The following is a 19,602-nucleotide window of genomic DNA, read 5'->3' as shown; positions in this document are numbered from 1 at the left end:
TAGGGAGATGCAGGGGGTTGGTTTCACTGGCTTGTGAACACAAAATGGTGGCTGGGGGTGCACTGTTTTAACATACAGGTCTTAGCACAGATAAAAAGAGAAATTTAAAGGGAGAACTGAAAGTCATCAGCAATGAGCGAGAAAAACTACAGAGTTTGGAATGCAAATCCCACGATTCAATATGTGAAATGGAAGCAATCATGGGCAGGAAAAAACACAAGTTAAAACACAAAACAGTTGATAAAACATCCAATCACAGGCAGGTTAAAACTTCAATTTTAAACTGTAACAACCACAGGCAAAATCACGGAAAGGGAAAATCGTTTTTTTAAAAACTTTAGTTTTGGGGGAAGAGACAGACCCATCTGTATATTGCTTGTGCCATTGCATATCTAGTATACTTTTTTAATAGGGGCTTTTGTTTGAAAACCAAAAAATCACTGTTTGGAACATCTGCTAATCTTTCAAATTAAAAAAGAATTTTAGATATTGTATGCTACCACTTCTGCAATGATGCTGTCATTTTGAATAGACTGCTCCGTCAACCTTTGTTTTATGACAAGAAAATTGAAGGGAACAAACTTGCAATGAGTTTTATGCTGTTTGTAATGTCGTTTCTGTGACGTCCTATAAAATTCTCTTTGCACCCTATCAGGTACAGTAATGATGAGACCTCCCTTCCATTCCTTCTGGAAATCCTCACAGTCCTACCTGAGGAGGTGCATAGCAGATCCTTGCGCATTGGTGCAAACAGGCGGACTGAGATCATAGAAGACCTGGCCATCTCTTCAAGCACTGTAGTCTCTCTTCTTGTGAGTTGTTCTGCTCCTTTTACTTCGATGTTAAACTTCTGATTTTCAATTTTCGTTATATGGTGCTTGAAAGGTTGTTAGGTGTATTGTTAGGCGCCTTGATACCTGCGGGTTATTGTTCTGCGCATTATAAATTTTTATCATCATCAGGTGCGGAATGTGGTAGGGGTTCTCTTAACTGTGCGGACATGGATAATATGATGCAGTGCAATAAGGAAGTGCTGTCAACAAGAGAGCAACTACATAGAACTGAGTGTGTGTGAAATGCAATATTTAAGTTATTCTTAAGGTGTAAGTTAATAAAAGATCAAAAATCGGAATAGTATGAACATTTTTTTATACATCATTCGAAAAATGTTAAGTTAACTTGTTTAAGTATTTACTATAAAATGTATCATGTTTATTTACATTTTTAAATTAATGATACATTCATCTGGTTGGTTTAAACATGACATTGTTTTAGTAATAGTTGCATAAGCATGTGGTGACATTAATCTACAGTAGGAAACAAAACACCACAAGTCGAGGGAAGGAGTGATCTAAAAGAAAGAGGGACATTTTATAATATGAATGTAGACTCATTTCACCTGTGCGCTATGCATGGAGCGCTACAAGACTCCATCCCAGGATTTCCCCCCAATTTTTTTATTTAATGTAACAAAATAGCATTAAACTGCATGCTAGGTTCTTAATTTCAGGTCAGAAACATTAGAATAGCCTACCCCGTATGAGGGACTCTAGAACGTTTTTCAATAACTACGTGTAAAATCATATGCATTTTTAAATCCAGACCTAATAAATCGGCGCTGACATAGGTTACATTTCTCCATTTTCAAATGTTAACCAATCGAAAATGAGGCCAATAACAACGGGAAACCAGAGATCAAGCCATTCAGGAATTCTGCTCTTTCAAGTTCAAAATGTGACCGAAATTAGAGGATTCCTCAAGCTAGGCATCAGCAATAGAATTCTGGAGAAACTTAACCATGTTGTACAACTTCTATCAATAATTATCCAGAAAAGGCAATGTTTCAAGTTTTCAGTGGCCATAGTTATATTTTTAGGTCTCGCCTGTCGATGCGCATGCGCATCGAGCAAGCGAGAGTATTGGGACTTATCCACTCTTTATCCCAACTTGCAAGGAATCGTGGCGATTCCTTGCAGTGCCCGTGACTTTTAAGCTCAATGCGCATGCGCATTGAGCTTAAAAGCGCGTGCACATCAGTTCCCTCAGCCGCACTCCGCCCCCTCCCCTTCCCGCCGTGTCGCATTTCTCCTCCCCCCTCCCCTCTGTTTGTTTAATTTAACCCGCTCCGCCCCCTCCCCTTCCCGCCGTGTCGCATTTCTCCTCCCCCCTCCCCTCTCTTCCCTCCGTCTTGTTTGTGTTTACTAACACGTCATTTATACCATGAATCTAAGCAACGTATGGTGAGCTTTCGGAACGACAAGATGGCCGGCCCCTTTAGCTCTTTTCACCTTTCCGCGTTGTCCTTTCTCCGTGTTTGTTATCCTCTAAAGCACGTGTGACCCGTCGACGCAGCGTTGTGCGTGCTTTTAAATAATGGCGCCTCCGCTTTCGCTTCAGATATGCCGGTGACCATGCCGAGTTTCAAACGTTTAGCTCCTTAAAGGTAATCTTTTTTATAATGAGAGGCACTATTTTATGCGTGATGGTTGGATGACCTGTGCTCCCGGCCCGGTTCTATTTAGCCAAGTGAGTCGTCTCATGTTCATGAGCCATTTAGTTACATAACTTTGCTAGTACTGTTAGTGCTTCATTTTGCTAATATAGGATGTGCATGCTTGAATGGCACGTTCCGCGGAACGCTTGCAATGGAGTTAACTGAGTCGACGTTGCCGGCTAACCCGCATTTGCCTCTTTGGAACCATTTTATTGACATAGACCCCTCTAAGTGTAGGACTCTTGTTATGCTTTCCAGGTGTTTCCATTTTTATAGTGTGCACTTTTTTCACGTTTTATCCGTCTGTGGTTTTACTTTTAGTCATCCATTGTTGCGTCACGTAGTGCACATCACTCTGTGCGTCCCATCACCTTTTTGCGCTGTTGACACTTAGTGACTTACATCATCAAGTCTTACATAGTGTACGTTACTGTACTGCTATAGAGGCACCACACACAGTGACACTTATGTTTATAGGTCAACTGTGCTTGCCCCCATCAATGGGCCATTTGTCATTTAACCAGGAGTTAGTACTGCATCTACACCATTCCTGCACTTTTTTATGCGATGGGGCTTGGTCCCGTTTTTAGTTGTGCCGCATATGTTAATGTCTCAACGGTGCCTGTTCCTTTCAATATGATATGTGTTCCTATATATTTGGAGATGATATGATATGCACATCATGCATGCAACTTTTGAAGCGATTATTCCTTGTTTGTCGTAATTGGGCTTTTGTTGATTTAGGCTTGCGCAATGGAGGGCCACTTACAATAGGTAATCTTGCTGTGTCTCGCAACAATTCTGCTGTGGTGGTTCTGCACTCACCCTCACTCACCCTCACTCACCCTCCCTCACCCTCACTCACCCTCCCTCACCCTCCCTCACCCTCCCTCCCTCACCCTCCCTCACCCTCCCTCACTCACCCTCACTCACCCTCACTCACCCTCACTCACCCTCACTCACCCTCACTCACCCTCACTCACCCTCACTCACCCTCACTCACCCTCACTCACCCTCACTCACCCTCACTCACCCTCACTCACCCTCACTCACCCTCACTCACCCTCACCCTCACCCTCACCCTCACACAGTGCAATAGTTCTCAGACCATTTCAGTTAGAGCTTTTAGAAATGTTTATGGCTTTTTTTTATTTGTAATACTTTAGCATTGGCTACAGGAAACAAAAATGCTAAACATTTACAAAAAAAACCCATAAACAATTCTAAAAGCACTAACTCTAATGGTGCGAGACCTATTGCATTTCCAATGCTTGTTATATATTGAAGTGTTCTGGTTCCTGCACAAGATACAACTAGTTTTTTTATTACGATTCCTACAGAGCAAAACTGTGATTGCAAGTAAGTAACTTTTCCTAAACATTAGATATTGTTATTAGTATGCAGTTTAAAGTATGTGATTTGAAGGTGGTGTGGTTTTGTCCTGCTGGAGAGTGTGTATTGTCCTTTGAAGTTGTAGGAGGTGTGCTGTTGGTGATGATGTTACTGTAGCGGGTGGATAGTGTATTTGTGGGCTTTGTTATCCTCCTTCAGTGTGCTAAGACATTCTTTTGGGGGTGTGTGTGTGGGTGGTGGATAGACTGGTTGAGATAGAGTATGTGCTGTGGAGACTTTTTGGAAGATATTCTTGTGCGAAATTCGGGGAGATGCAAGGTTATGAAGAGTGGTGTAGAGTTGCCGTCTTTTGAGTGTTGAATGAGGAAGGTGCATGTGTTATGGGTGTTGGTGAAGCATGAGGTTCAGGTTTCATGGCTCTAAATTGTGTAGCGTGTCATAGGCAGTTGAGTGTTATTGTTGATTTGCGGAGTGAGCTGGCAGTGATGTAATAGAAGCAATGAAGGTGCTGTTCCTACCTGCTGCTGTGTCTCAAGTGGTCTTAATTAGACTAAGTTAAATGAGGGAGCACGGGCCCTTTACCACTGGTTAGCAGGGTAAAATTGCACACAGTTCTATAGCCAGAAAACAATATAAGGCTCAGGAAAAGCAAAAATTATGAGGTAACCACGCAGAAAAGGTAAATTTGCTATAATTATAATGGGTGCTTTCTAGCATGTCGATGTACTTTAAGCAGGTGAAGAAACCCTTTTTAGATTTAGTGCATATCTCATTTAAAAAAAGTATCTCATTTAAAAAAAGTATTAAGAATGAAAAAGCGGGGGGAGGAGCTTAGCGCGCATCCAAGATGGTCGCGTGAGCACAGGGCTCCCCGGACCCTCGCCACTCCTCGCAATTTATCCTGTTGATATCCTGATTTCTTGGACGGACTTTCGAAGATGAACCTCGACTGAGTCCATAACTCTTTTCAGAATTGAAATCGGATTTGGGTAACCGAAATGACAGCACTTTGAACTTTTGAGGCCCACCTGGAGGCTGTGCCGGGGGCTTGGCGACTTGTGGATCCGGGACGAAGTTGAATAACAACGGCAGTGGGATCTCCTTGGTGGCAGTACCTCCACTTTCGGTTTAGTTTCCGGATCCTGGCAGGGTCTGATTGAGAGACCGTTTCGCCTGGCTGGGGACCAATCCAGCCTCCATTTAGTGTCGGTACTGCTTCCTCATTAACTCTTTTGGGTCAAACTGTGATTTTCTCTTGGCCGTACGAGTCGGCTCTTGTGGTCTGTTTGGTGCCCGGCCCGCCGGCGGCCATTTTCACAAAGTCGTGCGGGCCCCTCCGGGGCGCATCTTCCAGCATGGCGGGCAGGGGTGATGCAGAGAAGCGGAAGACCAAGACTCCTCTTCGTGGGGGACCGGTCCAGACAACCGTTATGGACCAGTACACTCAAGCCAAAGGATCCCCCGGGCTTTCCAGCCGTACCCCGGAGGACGCCAGAGAAGACCCTTCTGCTCCTGTTGACTTGTCCCTGCAGGACATTATGGGCGCCATCACCGGCATGAGGGAGACCATCGGCCAGCAATATGAGGCTCTGGCTTGTAAAATCGACACGGTCGCCATTGACGTCACTCTGATCAGGGCCGACCTGTCCAAAACTAACGAGAAAGTGAAGTCACTGGATTTGAAGACTTCTAGCCTCACGGCCGATGTGTCGGAACTCCAGACCGAACTTGGCAATTTGAACTCGGCCAATGACCTGATGTCCCATCGGCTGGAGGATTTCGAGAACGTCAATGGATTGGGGATCGTATAAAACGGGGTGTTGTACTGCAATATTTGCGTTGTTTGTCCCCCGATGTGGTACTCCTGCAAGAGACGCATTTGATCGGTAATGTGTGTTGGTCGGTAATGTGTGTCATGCTATGAATAGGTGGGGTTACCGATTGGTTGCACACTCCGGGTTCACCACTGGTTCTAGAGGGGTTGGTATTCTGGTTCGGTCTTCCCTCCCTCTGGAGATTGATAATGTCATCCTTGACGACAGAGGGCCTTACGCCGCCCTCACCGGTAGGTAGGAGGGTAAGACTCTTTCTTTAGTCACGATATATGTACCCCCAGGCCTCCAGACCTCTACTTTCTCGGATGTTGGTCGGATGATGCTCGAGCTCCCTGACAGTCCTCTCCTTATGGGTGGGGACTATAATTCTGTACTGTCCGGCGATTTGGACCGCCACCCCCCCAGGGACCTTCCCGCTTCCCAATTATGGCTCGGTGGCTTCTTGGACACCTTTGGTCTGGTGGATTGCTGGAGGTTAATGCATCCGACGCAACGTCAGTACACCTTTCACTCCGGGGCTCATGGGAGTCTCTCCAGGCTAGATTACTTCCTAACGCCCGCTGTCCAGTCCTCCTACGTTGGGGAGGTTAGCCACTTGGCCCGGGGCATTTTGGATCACTCTCCTGTGTGGCTTATTTTCGATACGGGCTGCACGCCGTGGGTCACCCCTATCAATCCTTGGCATCTGCGCAACCCCAAGACCCGTACCAGCCTCATAAAGTCGCTCGACCACTATTTCCTGGAGAATGAGGGGTCTGTTTTGTCTTCAGTGTCCCTGTGGGAAGCCTTCAAAACTGTTATTCGCGGACAGGCCCAGTCTTTAATAGCTGAGACCAAGAAAGCTAGGAATGGGGAGGTCGTGAGTTTGGAGGCCGAAATACTAGAGTTAGAGGCTGATCTAGACTTTGGTGTCACCCAGGATAGACTCCACGCCCTTAGCTTGAAACAGTTTGATTATAAATCCCTTGTTACGGATGCTGCCAAGACAATGTACAGGGAACAGCAAGGTAGACTGTATGATGTTGGTGATAAGGCAGGTAAATTGATTGCCTGACTCGATAAGGAGAGAGCGAATCGTGTGGTCCCTGTGATTCAGAATTCTGACGGTGTGAATGTGACTGACCCTGGCGAGATTGTGGAATGTTTTGCTGACTATTTTCGTGCGGTCTACTCCCCTGTGTCCGACAGAGATGAGGACGACTCTCGTTTATTGCTGAGGGACATCGCGCTGCCCAGCCTGTCTGAAGAGGATCAGGAGTGTATGGAGGCATCGTTGTCGGTGGACGAGATTGCGACTGCGATCCGTTCCCTCTGTTCTGGCAAAGCTATGGGCCCAAATGGCTTGCCTATTGAATTGTATAAGTTGCGCCCGGATAAAGTCGCACCTTATCTTCGTGATATGTTTATGGAGTCGCGTGATCTTGGCTCCCTCCCTTGTGACCAGCGTCTGGCTACTATAGTTGTAATTCCCAAGGAGGGCAAGCCTCGTGACCGTTGTGCCTCATACAGGCCTATCTCCCTACTGAATGCGGAGCCGAAGATTCTCGCCAAGCTCCTTGCTAATCGTCTACTCACTGTCATTTGTGACCTGATCCATCCGGATCAATCTGGTTTCATTCCGCACCGGAACACTGCTCTTAATTTGCAGCACTTACATGGCGTTCTTGCTAGGGCGGAGTTTCTGTCCGAGCCGGCCATCTTGGCTTCCTTGGACGCCACGATGGCCTTTGACACGATAGAGTGGTCATATCTTTGGGCCACTCTGGAGAAGTTCGGTTTCGGTGCGGGATTTATCAGTTGGGTGAGACTTTTATATAAGGATCCGCTGGCTCAGGTTGTTGTCAATGATATGGTGTCCCAGTTTTTCGCTTTTGGGAGGGGTACTAGGCAGGGGTGTCCGCTGTCCCCCCTGCTCTTTGCTCGTGCCCTAGAACCGCTTGCGGCCTGGCTCAGATTTGAACCATCAATAAAGGGCATTCAGTGGGCCCCCGATTTCGAAGACCGGGTTTTGTTGTATGCCGACGATATTCTCTTGTACCTCACTTCCCCTCGCGAATCCCTTAACGTCCTATTTGACGTCCTCACTTCTTTCAGCAAAAACTCCGGTTTGATCATTAATTGGTCTAAATCGTGTGTGTATGTCATCTCCGGCGGCCTTCCTCCCTTGCCGAATAGGTTTCCCATTCAAATTTCACAATCCGGTTTCAAGTACTTGGGGGGTCTACGTATCGTTGGACCCGGCTGTCCGCTACGAACATAATCTCCTTCCTCCTCTCCGTCGATTGAAGTTGGACGTGGCTCGGTGGCGTAGACTGCCATTGTCGCCACTTGGTCGAGCGGCACTATTTAAAATGATGTCCCTGCCCCGATTCCTCTACGCACTTCAGAACTCTTTTGATATTATTCCGGCGACCTACTTTCGGTAGGTGGAAGGTTTACAGAGGAGGCTTGTTTGGGACGGTCGCGCACGCATCGCTCTCGCAAAACTAACTACCCTGGTATGACGGGGGCATCGCGCTCCCGGACATCAGGAGGTATTATTGGGCCTCCCAGTTGTCCGCCATCAACCATGCCACGTATGCACCCGATCCAAATCCGGCTTTTGAGATGGATAAATATCTGTTGCCTGGTGGTGACTTCAACAGAGCGCTCTACTCTCGGACGGCGGGGAGGAACCTAACGGGACCCACTAAGATTGCAGTGCGTGTGTGGAAGGATGCCAATGTGGCCATGGGATGGAATGATCGACTGACGCGAGCGACCCCTTTGTTTGCTTCGGAAAGATTGGGCTGCCTCTGGACAACGAAAGGTTTTGAGAACTGGGATACGATTGGTATTAGCAGAGTGGGTGATCTCTGGGTGAAAGGTGCGGTCAAATCCTTTGCGGTGCTTCAGAGTGAGTATGAGTTGAGTGAGAGGGAGTTTTTCAGATATGCACAGGTTCGTCACGCTTTGTTGTCGGTCTTCACGGCCGGTACCACTCTCCCTGAATCTTCCCCGCTCGAGGACCGTATACTTGATGGTCATCTGCCCGATAGTACGATTTCCTTGATTTATAAGAAATTAATCAACAATCGGGCGGATCTCCTTGTGCGTCTTAGGGAGGCCTGGACCGGAGACGGGTTGGAATTGGATGACGAGGACTGGCAGTACGCACTATCCTCCCCGAAAGAGGTCGCCATTCCTGCCCGTCTCAGTTTTGTCCAGCTCAAAATTCTTCACCGTGTGTATGTAACGGGTCCTCGTTTGGTTGCTATGGGTTTTTCCTCGGATGGGTTGTGTAGGCGTGGATGTGGAATGAGTGCCACCTTCCTTCATATCCTTTGGGAGTGCCGTGAGATCGCGGCATATTGGCACCGCGTGCTGTAATGGAGTGTGTCACTGGGGTCGCTCTGCTGCCTGAGGCTCATAGATGTTTGTTGAATGTGTGGGAGCCGAATGACTACAACGTTGCCCAGGCCCAGTGGGCGGCACTCGGGAACATGATTGCCAAAAGGGATATTGCGCAGCTTTAGGGTTCCCTACGGCCTCCCACCGTGTCAGTATGGAATGAGAACATGGACTGGTGCATGTTTAGAGAGAAGACGGTATACTTGGCTAGGGCAAGCCTAGGGCGTGGAGTAGGATTTGGGGCCAGTGGAACACCTACAGAGGGAATATCTGTACGCCCCCCCTTTGCAGACACTCCGGACATTTCTCTGTCCCCCTGACCATGAGGTTCCTAGAATATTGTACTCCTTTGCTGATTGTCCTGACATCCCCCACTGCCTCCCCCCCCACCCCCCCCCCCCCCCCTGGTCATCTCCATTGTCCTCCTGATTCTCTATCTGGTATGGCAGGTCTCCCTCACCAGAGATCGACATCTTCTAAAATGTTTCTCGCCTTGAGTTTTTTTTTCTTTGTTCTTTCTCTAAAAATTTAAAATATTTATATCCTGCCTACCTCCTGAGGTGCCGAAAATGTATCCTGTACTTCTGCTGGACCACTGGGGATCAGCCGCTGCTTCTTGACGCCAAGTAATTGATCTACATACTCTAGCGGCCGGCCCCTGTGGTTGTAGGCCCGTATCTGTAATGATGTTTTTGCACAATAAAGTTTTTCCAAAAAAATAAATGAAAAAGCATTGGCAAAGTAAAGTTTTGACCCACCCTCCCATATACTGAAATGCCATTCCTTTTACATGAATGTGCACATGTAATTTGGTAAAATATACCGTCACTCACAATGGAGGATAGCTAATGGTTGAAGTGAGCTGGCCCATTTCCCTGTGATGCTGGCTGGAACAAAATGTGAATTACACTTGAAATATTAAATGAATGATAAGAACACTCCCAAACTCCTCCTTATGCATGTATTCTTGTATGTATTTTTTTTAATGATATTGTTTGCTTGAGGTTAGCGAGACTGCGAAGATGATCTGTAAGCCAGGCTTAAATAGTTATAATTTTTGGAGCTGAACACTAAAAAGCAAGCTGCAAACTCTTTCCTTTTACTTTCAGTTAAATTCCTCTCCCTTTGAATAATTAACCCTCCTATACTGCTCTAATCTAAGTGGCACTTTTTCAGCCTCTTTATGGTGAATTGTGATGAGGATCTTGAAATAGGAAAGCATGGTAAAGGGTTAACTTAAGCTTGTTCAGACTGGGCAAGCCGACAAACTTCATTTTTGCTTATTTTCTTCATATCCACTGGACTTACGGGGAAGAGGGTGGTTAGTTTTTTTTTTTGCTCTGCCAAGAAACGAATCTACAATTCCAGATACCCATGTGACCGTGAAGCCCCACCCCATATTACACAGTGGTAATGAGTAGAATATTAGTCTGTGCATCTGCATCTATATGTGAATACAATTTCACAAGAAGAAAAGTTGAAGTGAAGTTATGGTTAGCTCTGGTTTGAACACCTTAACTTAGTTTAAAAAACAAAACAAAAAAACTAAGTGAAGTTATGGTTACAAAACGTAAAAACTACTCTAATGTACCAGTTATGGTTGTATAAACTTTACTACATTTTTTGCCACTGTAGTAGCATTTCTTTTGACATTACGCCAGACGTCACTCATTACATTTTAAATGACCTCTTTAATGATCTCACTGAAATTTAGATTATCCTTGATACTGCTGTTGACATAAGTTTTGATTTTCATAAGGATTTGTGTTAGACTTTCTGCTTCATCTTACCGCATGATCTACCAGCTCTTGCTAACATGGTCAAATCTGGTTCCCCATGCGACTTGTTTCGCCTCTTATTTTAAAAATCATGTCTGCCATCTGTCCGGTTATGTCTTAACTGTTGATCCTATCTATTTCCACTGCTTCAGTTCCCTCTGCGTGGAAGCCTACGTTAGATGTCCAGTTGAAAAAACCCACAAACATACACTTTCAGCAGTGGCAAGATGAATGGGACATAACTGCCTGAAGCTCAGTGGCAGCAACAGCTGTTGGTGGTAGGGAATCGGACCTTTCTTTATACCCTGACTTAGTGGCCCAATTACCTCCGAATTTTCTCCCTGCCAGAACTGGCAGTACAGAATTTGGGTTTCTGGCTGAATGATACTTACCTTGGATATCCAGCTCATAAACCTCTCTGGTAGCTGTTTTGGGCTTCCCATAAGCCTCGTAAAGATACTCCAGACCCTCCCTGACCACACTATTGTGTAGGCGATTATCTCGTTCCTGGACTACTGGGATGTTTTGTACTTGTGAGCTTCAGTCTTCATCAGGTGCCTGCATGTGGTGCAGAATGTAGCTGTCAGTCTTCTTCATCTCTTGACTTTTCACCCGTCTGCCTACCCTCCACTGGCTCACTATAGAGCTCTTGTTAAATTTAGAGCCCTATGTGTGGTTTTCTGGGACGTTGCCATCTCTGGCCTTGTATTCCTTAGTCAACTGATTCAGCCCTATTTTCCTGCTCGCACAATACGGTCCTCTTGCCAAAGACTAGCTATTCTGCCTAGGTTCATAAGAGCTAGGCAAGGAGGTCACTTTTTTCTATCCCTCACCTACACTCTGGAACACGCTCCCATAACCTATCTGCTTCAGGGGTGCCAAAGGGCAGGTAGGGGCTACTGGTTAACAGTCGCAGGGATTGGAGTCTTTGGACTCTGGCGTCTTGTGATCCTACTTAAGAGCTGCAGAATAGAGTAGGTGCTAAATGGAAATTCCTCGCCATTCAAATATTCCCCAGGCATCCAAATCGTTGCTGACGATCTTTAGCAGAACGCCTGTACACTGGTAGATAGTGCTGTGGGCTCCTCATCGACGTTCAGCTCCAGAAGTGATATGTGGAGTAGCTTATAAGCACCACCCTAGCGCGCTGATATCAGTTCCTTTCTTTCTATGTCACCAGATGCCGATTCCGAGCCAACTCTTGTCTCTTTGAGACTGATTTTGTCAAATTGTTATTTTAAAAATGTCATTGTGCTAGGGAAAACATAACCCCTAAAACAACAAGGTTTAAACTTGTAAGGAATGTGTCAAGCAAATGTCTGTGTCAGATCCCTATCAGTTTTGCAGCGTGAATCTTTCTGGATTCACTATGCTGTGCATTATTCCACGGTCTATTGGTTGGGTCCGGAATCGTAGTCTTTTCTCATTTTTTCGTAGCCCAGGTGGCCGTCGACGTCCCACCTTTTTGTTGTCCTTCCTGTGACGTTGTCATGCTTCCTGCGGAAGCTCCCACCTTTGGGCGCCATCTTCAGATTCTTTTTTCTGCCTTTGGGTGGATCGCTTGAGTGTATTCCCAGATTTACTCTGGGCACTCCTCTGATCCATCTGTAGATTGACTGTCCCTGGAGTAGCTGTAATGGGTGCCTTAGGGGCTTTATTGTAGGGGCAGTTTTTGTCTACAGTTAAATGTCCCAACTTTTTAAAGTTGTTACAATAGGCCTTGTTAGGATCCAGTGTCTTCCCCCTATAGGGCTGAGGCACATAGGGGGTAGTTTGGGACCCACCAACCTGTACAGGTTTTTGGGGCCCTTTGGAAGACTCAGACTTTTTATCTAGGGGACGTTTTGTAACCATCTTCTTTTGGTCACCCCCAGTGGCTGTCCTAGTCACCCTAGTCTTGATCAATTGGTCTGCCTTCTTCGCCAATTCTTGGGGAGAAATTAGACCCAGGTCTACCAAATGCTGATGCAACTTTTCATTTTTGCAATTACTCAAAATGTGTTCCTTCATAAACAAATTATAAAGTCCAGTAAAATCATGCACGTTGTGTCCAGTTAACTGTCTTTACTAGTCTACAAAATCTATCCATGATTGGGTCTGGGTTTTGTGAGCCCCCCTGAACCTAATTCTGTACTCCTCAGTAGTGAGTCCAAATCCCTCAATCAGAGTTTTCTTCATGAGGTCATACAACCCTGCATCTGGCCCAGAGAGGGTCAGAAGCCTGTATCTGCTGTTTCCAGAGAACAGTTCCCACAGGAGTGCCCCCAGAGAGGCCTCTTTAGTCTTCTGATATCACAAGCCCTCACAAAGGCTGTGAACAACTTGGTGATATCATCACCTTCCTCAAATTTAGGGACAATCCCTTTGGGGATTTTAGGATCATTTAGATTGCTCTTTATCCTTATTATTGGTATTGCTACCACTAGAGATGGGGGCTAAGCCATCTCTTTCCTTACTTTCTCTAGAGCCAGGAGTCTGGACTCTAGGTCTAATCTCTTGGCAAACTTTGCTAAAAAGTTGTCCTTCATTGGTGCTCTAACCAATGTGTTCTCTGGGGCCTAGTCCACCTGTGTGGTACCCAGGCTCTCAGAAGCTGACTCTTGGAGTTAAGGGTGTAGAGTCCCTTACTTCCCTAGAGAGGGGGGGGGGGGGTTGGTATTATCCTCCTCCTCCTCCTCCTCCTCCTCTGACCTGGTGTCACCCTGTTCAGAGGGATGGCCTTTTGCATACTAAGCCAGGAGCTCCTGGAGCCCTTGTTTGGTTGGATGCAGGCCCATGACTATATTAGTTTACATAGGGCCCTCAATTTCTTGAAATTAAAGTGCAAGTAAGATGTGAGGTCGAGCACCTCATCCAGGTCCATCTTATCTTAACTAACAGCTGGGTTCTGTTGAGACATTCTAACCTGACAGTTCTAACCCTCTACCCTCATTATAGTGACTTTTTTACTTTTCTGGAATTCTAATGAGACTTAAGCAAGGCCCTATCAGACTTTTAGTATTTTGGAAAAAACAATTTCAGAATTTTAAAGGCAATTTATGAGTTCTGGTGTGTGATCAGATGGTAACCAAGTAGTCCCAACAAATGCAAGTTTGTATCCCACCGCTGATCCACCAATCTGAGAAAGTGGCTCTACATATACTGGACCAGAATAAGGTGCAGTGTATAGAGTCCACAATCCCCAGAGGTATAACAGAGGGTTCGAGGCATGTGGGCTGCTGAATTGATATCTGTGCATAGATCGCCGCCTAGTGTTGGGTCTGGATGATTGCACATTGTTGTCCTGGAAGAGTCTTCGAAGTATCACGAGATAGATGGCTCCTCCCCCGGACTACAGTGCGCATGGGAATCCTCTCCATCCTTAAATTGTTTTTTTCCACCATTGGGTTCGGATGTACTTTTCTTTACTCAAGTTCGGAAACTTTTCTAAAGGCCAAAAGGCCTTCGGGGTCGTCGGTATTGTTTTGATCGGTGCCGAGTTCTTGTTCCAGTTATTCTTGAGCAGGACGTCGTAGAGAGCCGCGTGGCCTTTTCGACGCCGGAGACCGATCATCGATGGAACTGAGCCCGGTCAAACGATGCCCCCTTTGTAACTCTAAGTACCCGCACATCGATGTACACCCGGTGTGCAACAAGTGCTTATCACCAGATCACAATGAGGACAACTTTCTAGCTTGTGCTCGATTCAGGTCGAAGAAGACACTTAGACTCCGACGTGCAGCGAGGCAAACTATGTCTAAGCCAGCGCCCGACCTGGTGAATATCTACGACGAAGAGGACGATGAGGTCGTCGAGACTGAAGATCCAGAACAGTAGTCCGATCCCGGTTCGGAGCAGGACTCCCAACTATATGAAGACGACGAGGAGAACGTCGAAGATGAAAACGTCGTCGAGGTAAGGGACGATGTATCTCCCATCGGAGCCGTTGATGACGACTCAAGCGATGAACCAGGCCCAACAGTGGGTACGGGGCCCGAAACAGACACTCAAACACTTCCAAGGGCTCAGGTCGAGGCATCGCCAGAAGGTCTTAGCCAAGATCATGAAGAACATTCTATAGCCCTGCGTCAAGGCCCTAAATTTATCGCATGAGCCATCGGTCCCAGTACTAAAAACGAAACCGAATCTGCTGAAAACAGTCTTCGGATCGAAGAGCTCGACCCCATCGGAGTCGACTAAGAAAAAAAATGTTGACGACCCTGCCGGGTCAAAAGTGAAGAGTGTCGAACCGAAGATCGGTGCGCTAAAGTCCACCATTAAAACCAAGCACGTCGAACCGATGGAGTTGACGTAGACGGACAGCGACACAAGCAAAGGACTCTAGTCTCGGAAGCTTCTCGATCCGAAGCATCAAGTCGACAGGCCAGCTCGTCAAAGGCCTAGAGTCGAAATCCAAAAGCGACTCGAAGGACCACGTCGAGTCGAGGCAGAAAAGCGCATCTGACGCCACAAGTGCCAAAGTCGACGCAGGGACATAAACTTATTGGCGAAAAGGCAACATCGGTCGGGACTCCATCGACGCAGGCCCCAAAGAAGGTCAGTCTGTCTAAAGACACTGTGCCGCCAATAAAATTCGGACTGCCCCCGACTGCACGCCCTAAAGCGCTCGATCCGAAACCTGCGGTCGAAGCGCCCAAAAAGGTGTCATTGGGAAAAAGGACACATCCTCTAGAGGAGGACGTTCTATACCAAGAGCCCTCATTTGATGACCAGTCCAAGCTACATATAGACTCCGAATCTGGTAGACTTACTATTTATCAAAGGAAGATCAGGTCAGAAAATTCTCTCGAATCATACAAAATTCCACTCAAGAAGAAAAGGGATTCTTCTACATCACCTGTCCTTTTTGAGACTGTGAGGTACCAAGGCCAGGACACTTCTGCATACTCACCCACACCCACTACTGAGGATATGGGGTATGACGATGATGAACAATATCATTACCCTGCTGACACGGATCAGGATGACCAGACTCCAGTCTGGACGGACCCTGCTGACCAGGGGGGAGTCACAAACTATTCCGGATACTCCTTCACCAACAGAAGATACAGCTGCGTTCAACGCTTTGATTGAATGGGCAGCACAAAATCATGATTTTGACATGCATGCTGACCCAGTTGACACTTTCTCCACTTCAGAGAAATCTGTTAAAACTTTACCAATGCGATATGGTGTCCTTAAACACGTAGGGGACATTTTCAAAGAAACCCCTAGAGCAAGGGTTATTAACCCCAGAATTGAAAGAAAATACAGACCGGCGCCTGTGGACCCTACATATATTAACCCCTTGGACGCTCATGACGAGCTCAGCTCGTCATGATGTACACCTCCATACACTCATGACGAGCTGAGCTCATCATGAACAATGGGAAACAGTGGTCTGCAGCACAGGAGGAAAATAACACTAGCATCGATGGTGTTAAGGGACAGTTGCCATTAGACTCTTTGGTGGTCTCAAATGCTCGTAAGCGAGCCAACTCACAAACTACGGGTGATTCTCCTCCTCCAGACAAGGGATCTAAAGTATTAGAGGCTTCGGGGAAAAGGGTGGCTGCTCAAGCGGCTAATATCTGGAGAATTTCTAATACACAGGCCCTATTAGCCAGATACTATAGGGCGCATTATGACACTTTAGAGCAACTGCTCCAACATTTGCCTGAGGCCTATAAAGAGGGAGCAGAAATGCTAATCCAGGAGGGGAAACTCATATCAAACGCATCCATTAAATGCGCGCCAGACGCAGCAGACACCGCAGCCAGGGCCATTAACACAAGTGTCATGCTCAGGAGACATGCTTGGTTGCGCATCTCTGGGTTCAAACCTGAAATTCAAACCACATTATTGAATCCGCCTGTAAACCCTGATTTTTTTATTTGGCCCTGATGTGGACACAATCTTAGAAAAGATTAAAAAAAACAGACAGCCAAGTCTATGGGTGCCTTGCAGTCCCAACAGTTCAGAGGAGGTTCCTTTCGTCGCTCCGGTAACAGAGGAGCTACACGAGGCCAGGCATAACAGATTCCATACAATAAAGGGAGTACGCAGACCACCTATAATAAGAACAATAGAGGTGGATACAGTGGAAACAGTAGCAAAGGCAGAGGACGAGGGAACAACACCAGGTCCTCCGCCAATAATAAACAGGACGCCTTGTCACTGCCCCCGGACCATATAACACCGGTCGGGGGGCGATTGCAACAGTTCCTGCCAGTCTGGGAGAGCATTACCACAGACAGGTGGGTGAGACAACTTATTCAGTACGGCTATTGTCTGGAGCTCACTTCCACTCCACCCAACATACCCCCAAGACACTGTCCTATGTCCGCAGAGCACATAGACCTATTGCTGCAAGAGGTTATCTACATGCTGCAAAAAGGGGCCATAGAACTTGTCCCCCATACAGGAACATAGACTTATTGCAGCAAGAGTTATCAGCATGCTGCAAAAAGGGGCCATAGAACTAGTCCCCATACAGGGTACAGGGGTGTACTCGCTGTACTTCTTAATACCCAAAAAGGACGGGTCTCTCAGGCCAATACTGGACCTCAGGCCCCTAAACCAATACATCTTGTCAGAACATTTTCACATGCTCACATTACAGCAGGTTCTACCATTACTCAATTTTTACTCAGTCAGGGAGACTTCCTCGCAACCCTAGACCTAAAAGACGCATACTTCCACATACCAATACATCCTGCACACAGGAAGTATCTCAGGTTTACCATACAAAATCAGCACTACCAGTTCAAGGTACTACCTTTCGGGGTGACAACAGCCCCTAGGGTGTTTACCAAGTGCCTAGCGACGGTAGCTGCGCACCTGAGGAAAAACCATGTCCATGTCTACCCCTATCTGGACGACTGGCTCATCCAAGCAAAGTCAGTCCAGCAATGTGCCAGCCACATGTCTCGCACTATTCACCTCCTGCACAGCCTCCGATTCTCAATAAACTACGCAAAGTCTCATCTCCAACCCGCTCACGTACAACAGTACCTAGTAGCGACTATAGACACCCTGATAGCAAAGGTACAGCCAAATTCAGCAAGAATCAACAGCATTCAATTACTGATTCAGAAATTCAGACCCACACACTCGCTCCCAGCACAGGTGTTTATGCAGTTGATAGGCATGATGGCCTCCTGCATCTTCATAGTCCCTCATGCTAGACTACACATGCTTCCGCTTCAGGAGTGCTTAACACGCCAGTGGAACCAGGCTGAAGGAAAACTAAAAGACCTAGTGTTGGTGACCGGTCGCGCATACCACTCTCTGCATTGGTGGAACCCACAAAACCTTTGCAGGGGACGACCGTTCCAAGAGCCTGTACCACAAATAGTGCTGACGACGGACGCATCTCTCCTGGGCGTTGGAGCGCATGTCCTCCATTACACGGTACAGGGACTATGGACGACACAGCAAAAGAAGATGCACATCAACCTGTTGGAACTGATGGCAATCTTCATGGCAATGAAGGCGTTGAAGGTACATTTGTGCAACAAAGTCGTGTTGATCCGGGCGGAGAACATGACTGCCATGTACTATATACAGAAGCAGGGAGGGACACACTCTCCACAATTGTCACACCTAGCCCAGAGCATGTGGAAGTGGGCCATTCAAAGAAACATGTTCCTCATGCGGGAACACCTCCCAGGCAAGGACAACCAGAGGGCGGACCTGCTCAGCAGGCACACCCATCAGATGCACGAGTGGGAGATACATCCCTCAGTGCTACAACCGTATTTCCAGCAATGGGGTCATCCAGAGATAGACCTATTCGCCACAAAGGAAAACGCAAAATGCCAAACCTTCGCCGCCAGGTTTCCACATCCGCAGTCTCAGGGCAATGCGATATGGATGAACTGGTCAGGCAGGTTTGCGTACGCTTTTCCCCAGCCCCGCTCATACCACTAGTGGCACGCAAACTGCGACAACACTCCATGACACTCAACCTAGTTGCTCCAACGTGGGCGAGGCAACCATGGTACACCACGTTCCTAGAACTTTCCGTGGTGCCTCACCAACGGCTGCGACTCACACCCAGTCTCCCCACTCGGAGCCATGGAGACATTCAGCACCCAGATCCGCAACAGTTGAGCCTTGCAATATGGCTCCTGAGGTCATAGAGTTTGGCTACCTGAACCTGCCCCCTGACTGTATGAATATTATCAAGGAGGCAAGAAGACCTACAACCAGGGCATGCTATGCGGCAAAATGGAAGCGATTTGTCATTTATTGTTCCAATAATGACATAAATCCGCTAGATGCATCAACGCAAAACATTATTGGTTGCATCTACACACATGCAATATGGCATATAGTTCCATCAGGATACATTTAGCTGCAATGACAGCTTATCTTCAAAACATGCAGCACCTTTCCCTTTTCAGAGTGCCAGCCATTAAAGCTTTTATGGAGGGACTCAAAAGAGTAATTCCTCCCAGACACCCGTCTTCACCTGTCTGGAATCCAAACATAGTTCTCACCAGACTGATGGGACCACCTTTTGAACCTCTTCACTCTTGTGAGATACAATTTCTGACATGGAAAGTGGCCTTTCTAGTAGCGATCACATCGCTAAGAAGATGTAGTGAGCTTCAAGCCCTAACTATTCAAGAGCCTTTCATACAGATTCATGCTAAAAGGGTATTGCTATGTACCAACCCTAATATGCCTAAGGTGGTATCACAGTTCCACATTAACCAAACAATAGAACTGCCAGTATTCTTCCCAAATCCAGATTCAGTGGCAGACC

General features: G+C 46.8%; 1 protein-coding gene across 2 annotated transcripts in view; it reads left to right on the top strand.

Moving 5' to 3' along the window:
* The window catches only part of TNPO3 (transportin 3), a 1,270,791-nt gene that overhangs the window by 202,778 nt on the left and 1,048,411 nt on the right, over positions 1-19,602 (top strand). For both annotated transcript variants that reach the window (XM_086918869.1, XM_086918868.1), the window contains exon 4: positions 656-812. In XM_086918869.1, the coding sequence (XP_086774995.1) occupies positions 656-812 (157 nt within the window). The remainder of the gene's footprint in view (positions 1-655; positions 813-19,602) is intronic.

Source organism: Lissotriton vulgaris, chromosome 1_1 (genome assembly GCF_964263255.1).
Source record: "Lissotriton vulgaris chromosome 1_1, aLisVul1.2, whole genome shotgun sequence".
NCBI lineage: Eukaryota > Metazoa > Chordata > Amphibia > Caudata > Salamandridae > Lissotriton > Lissotriton vulgaris.
This window is presented reverse-complemented; position numbering and strand designations above follow the sequence as displayed.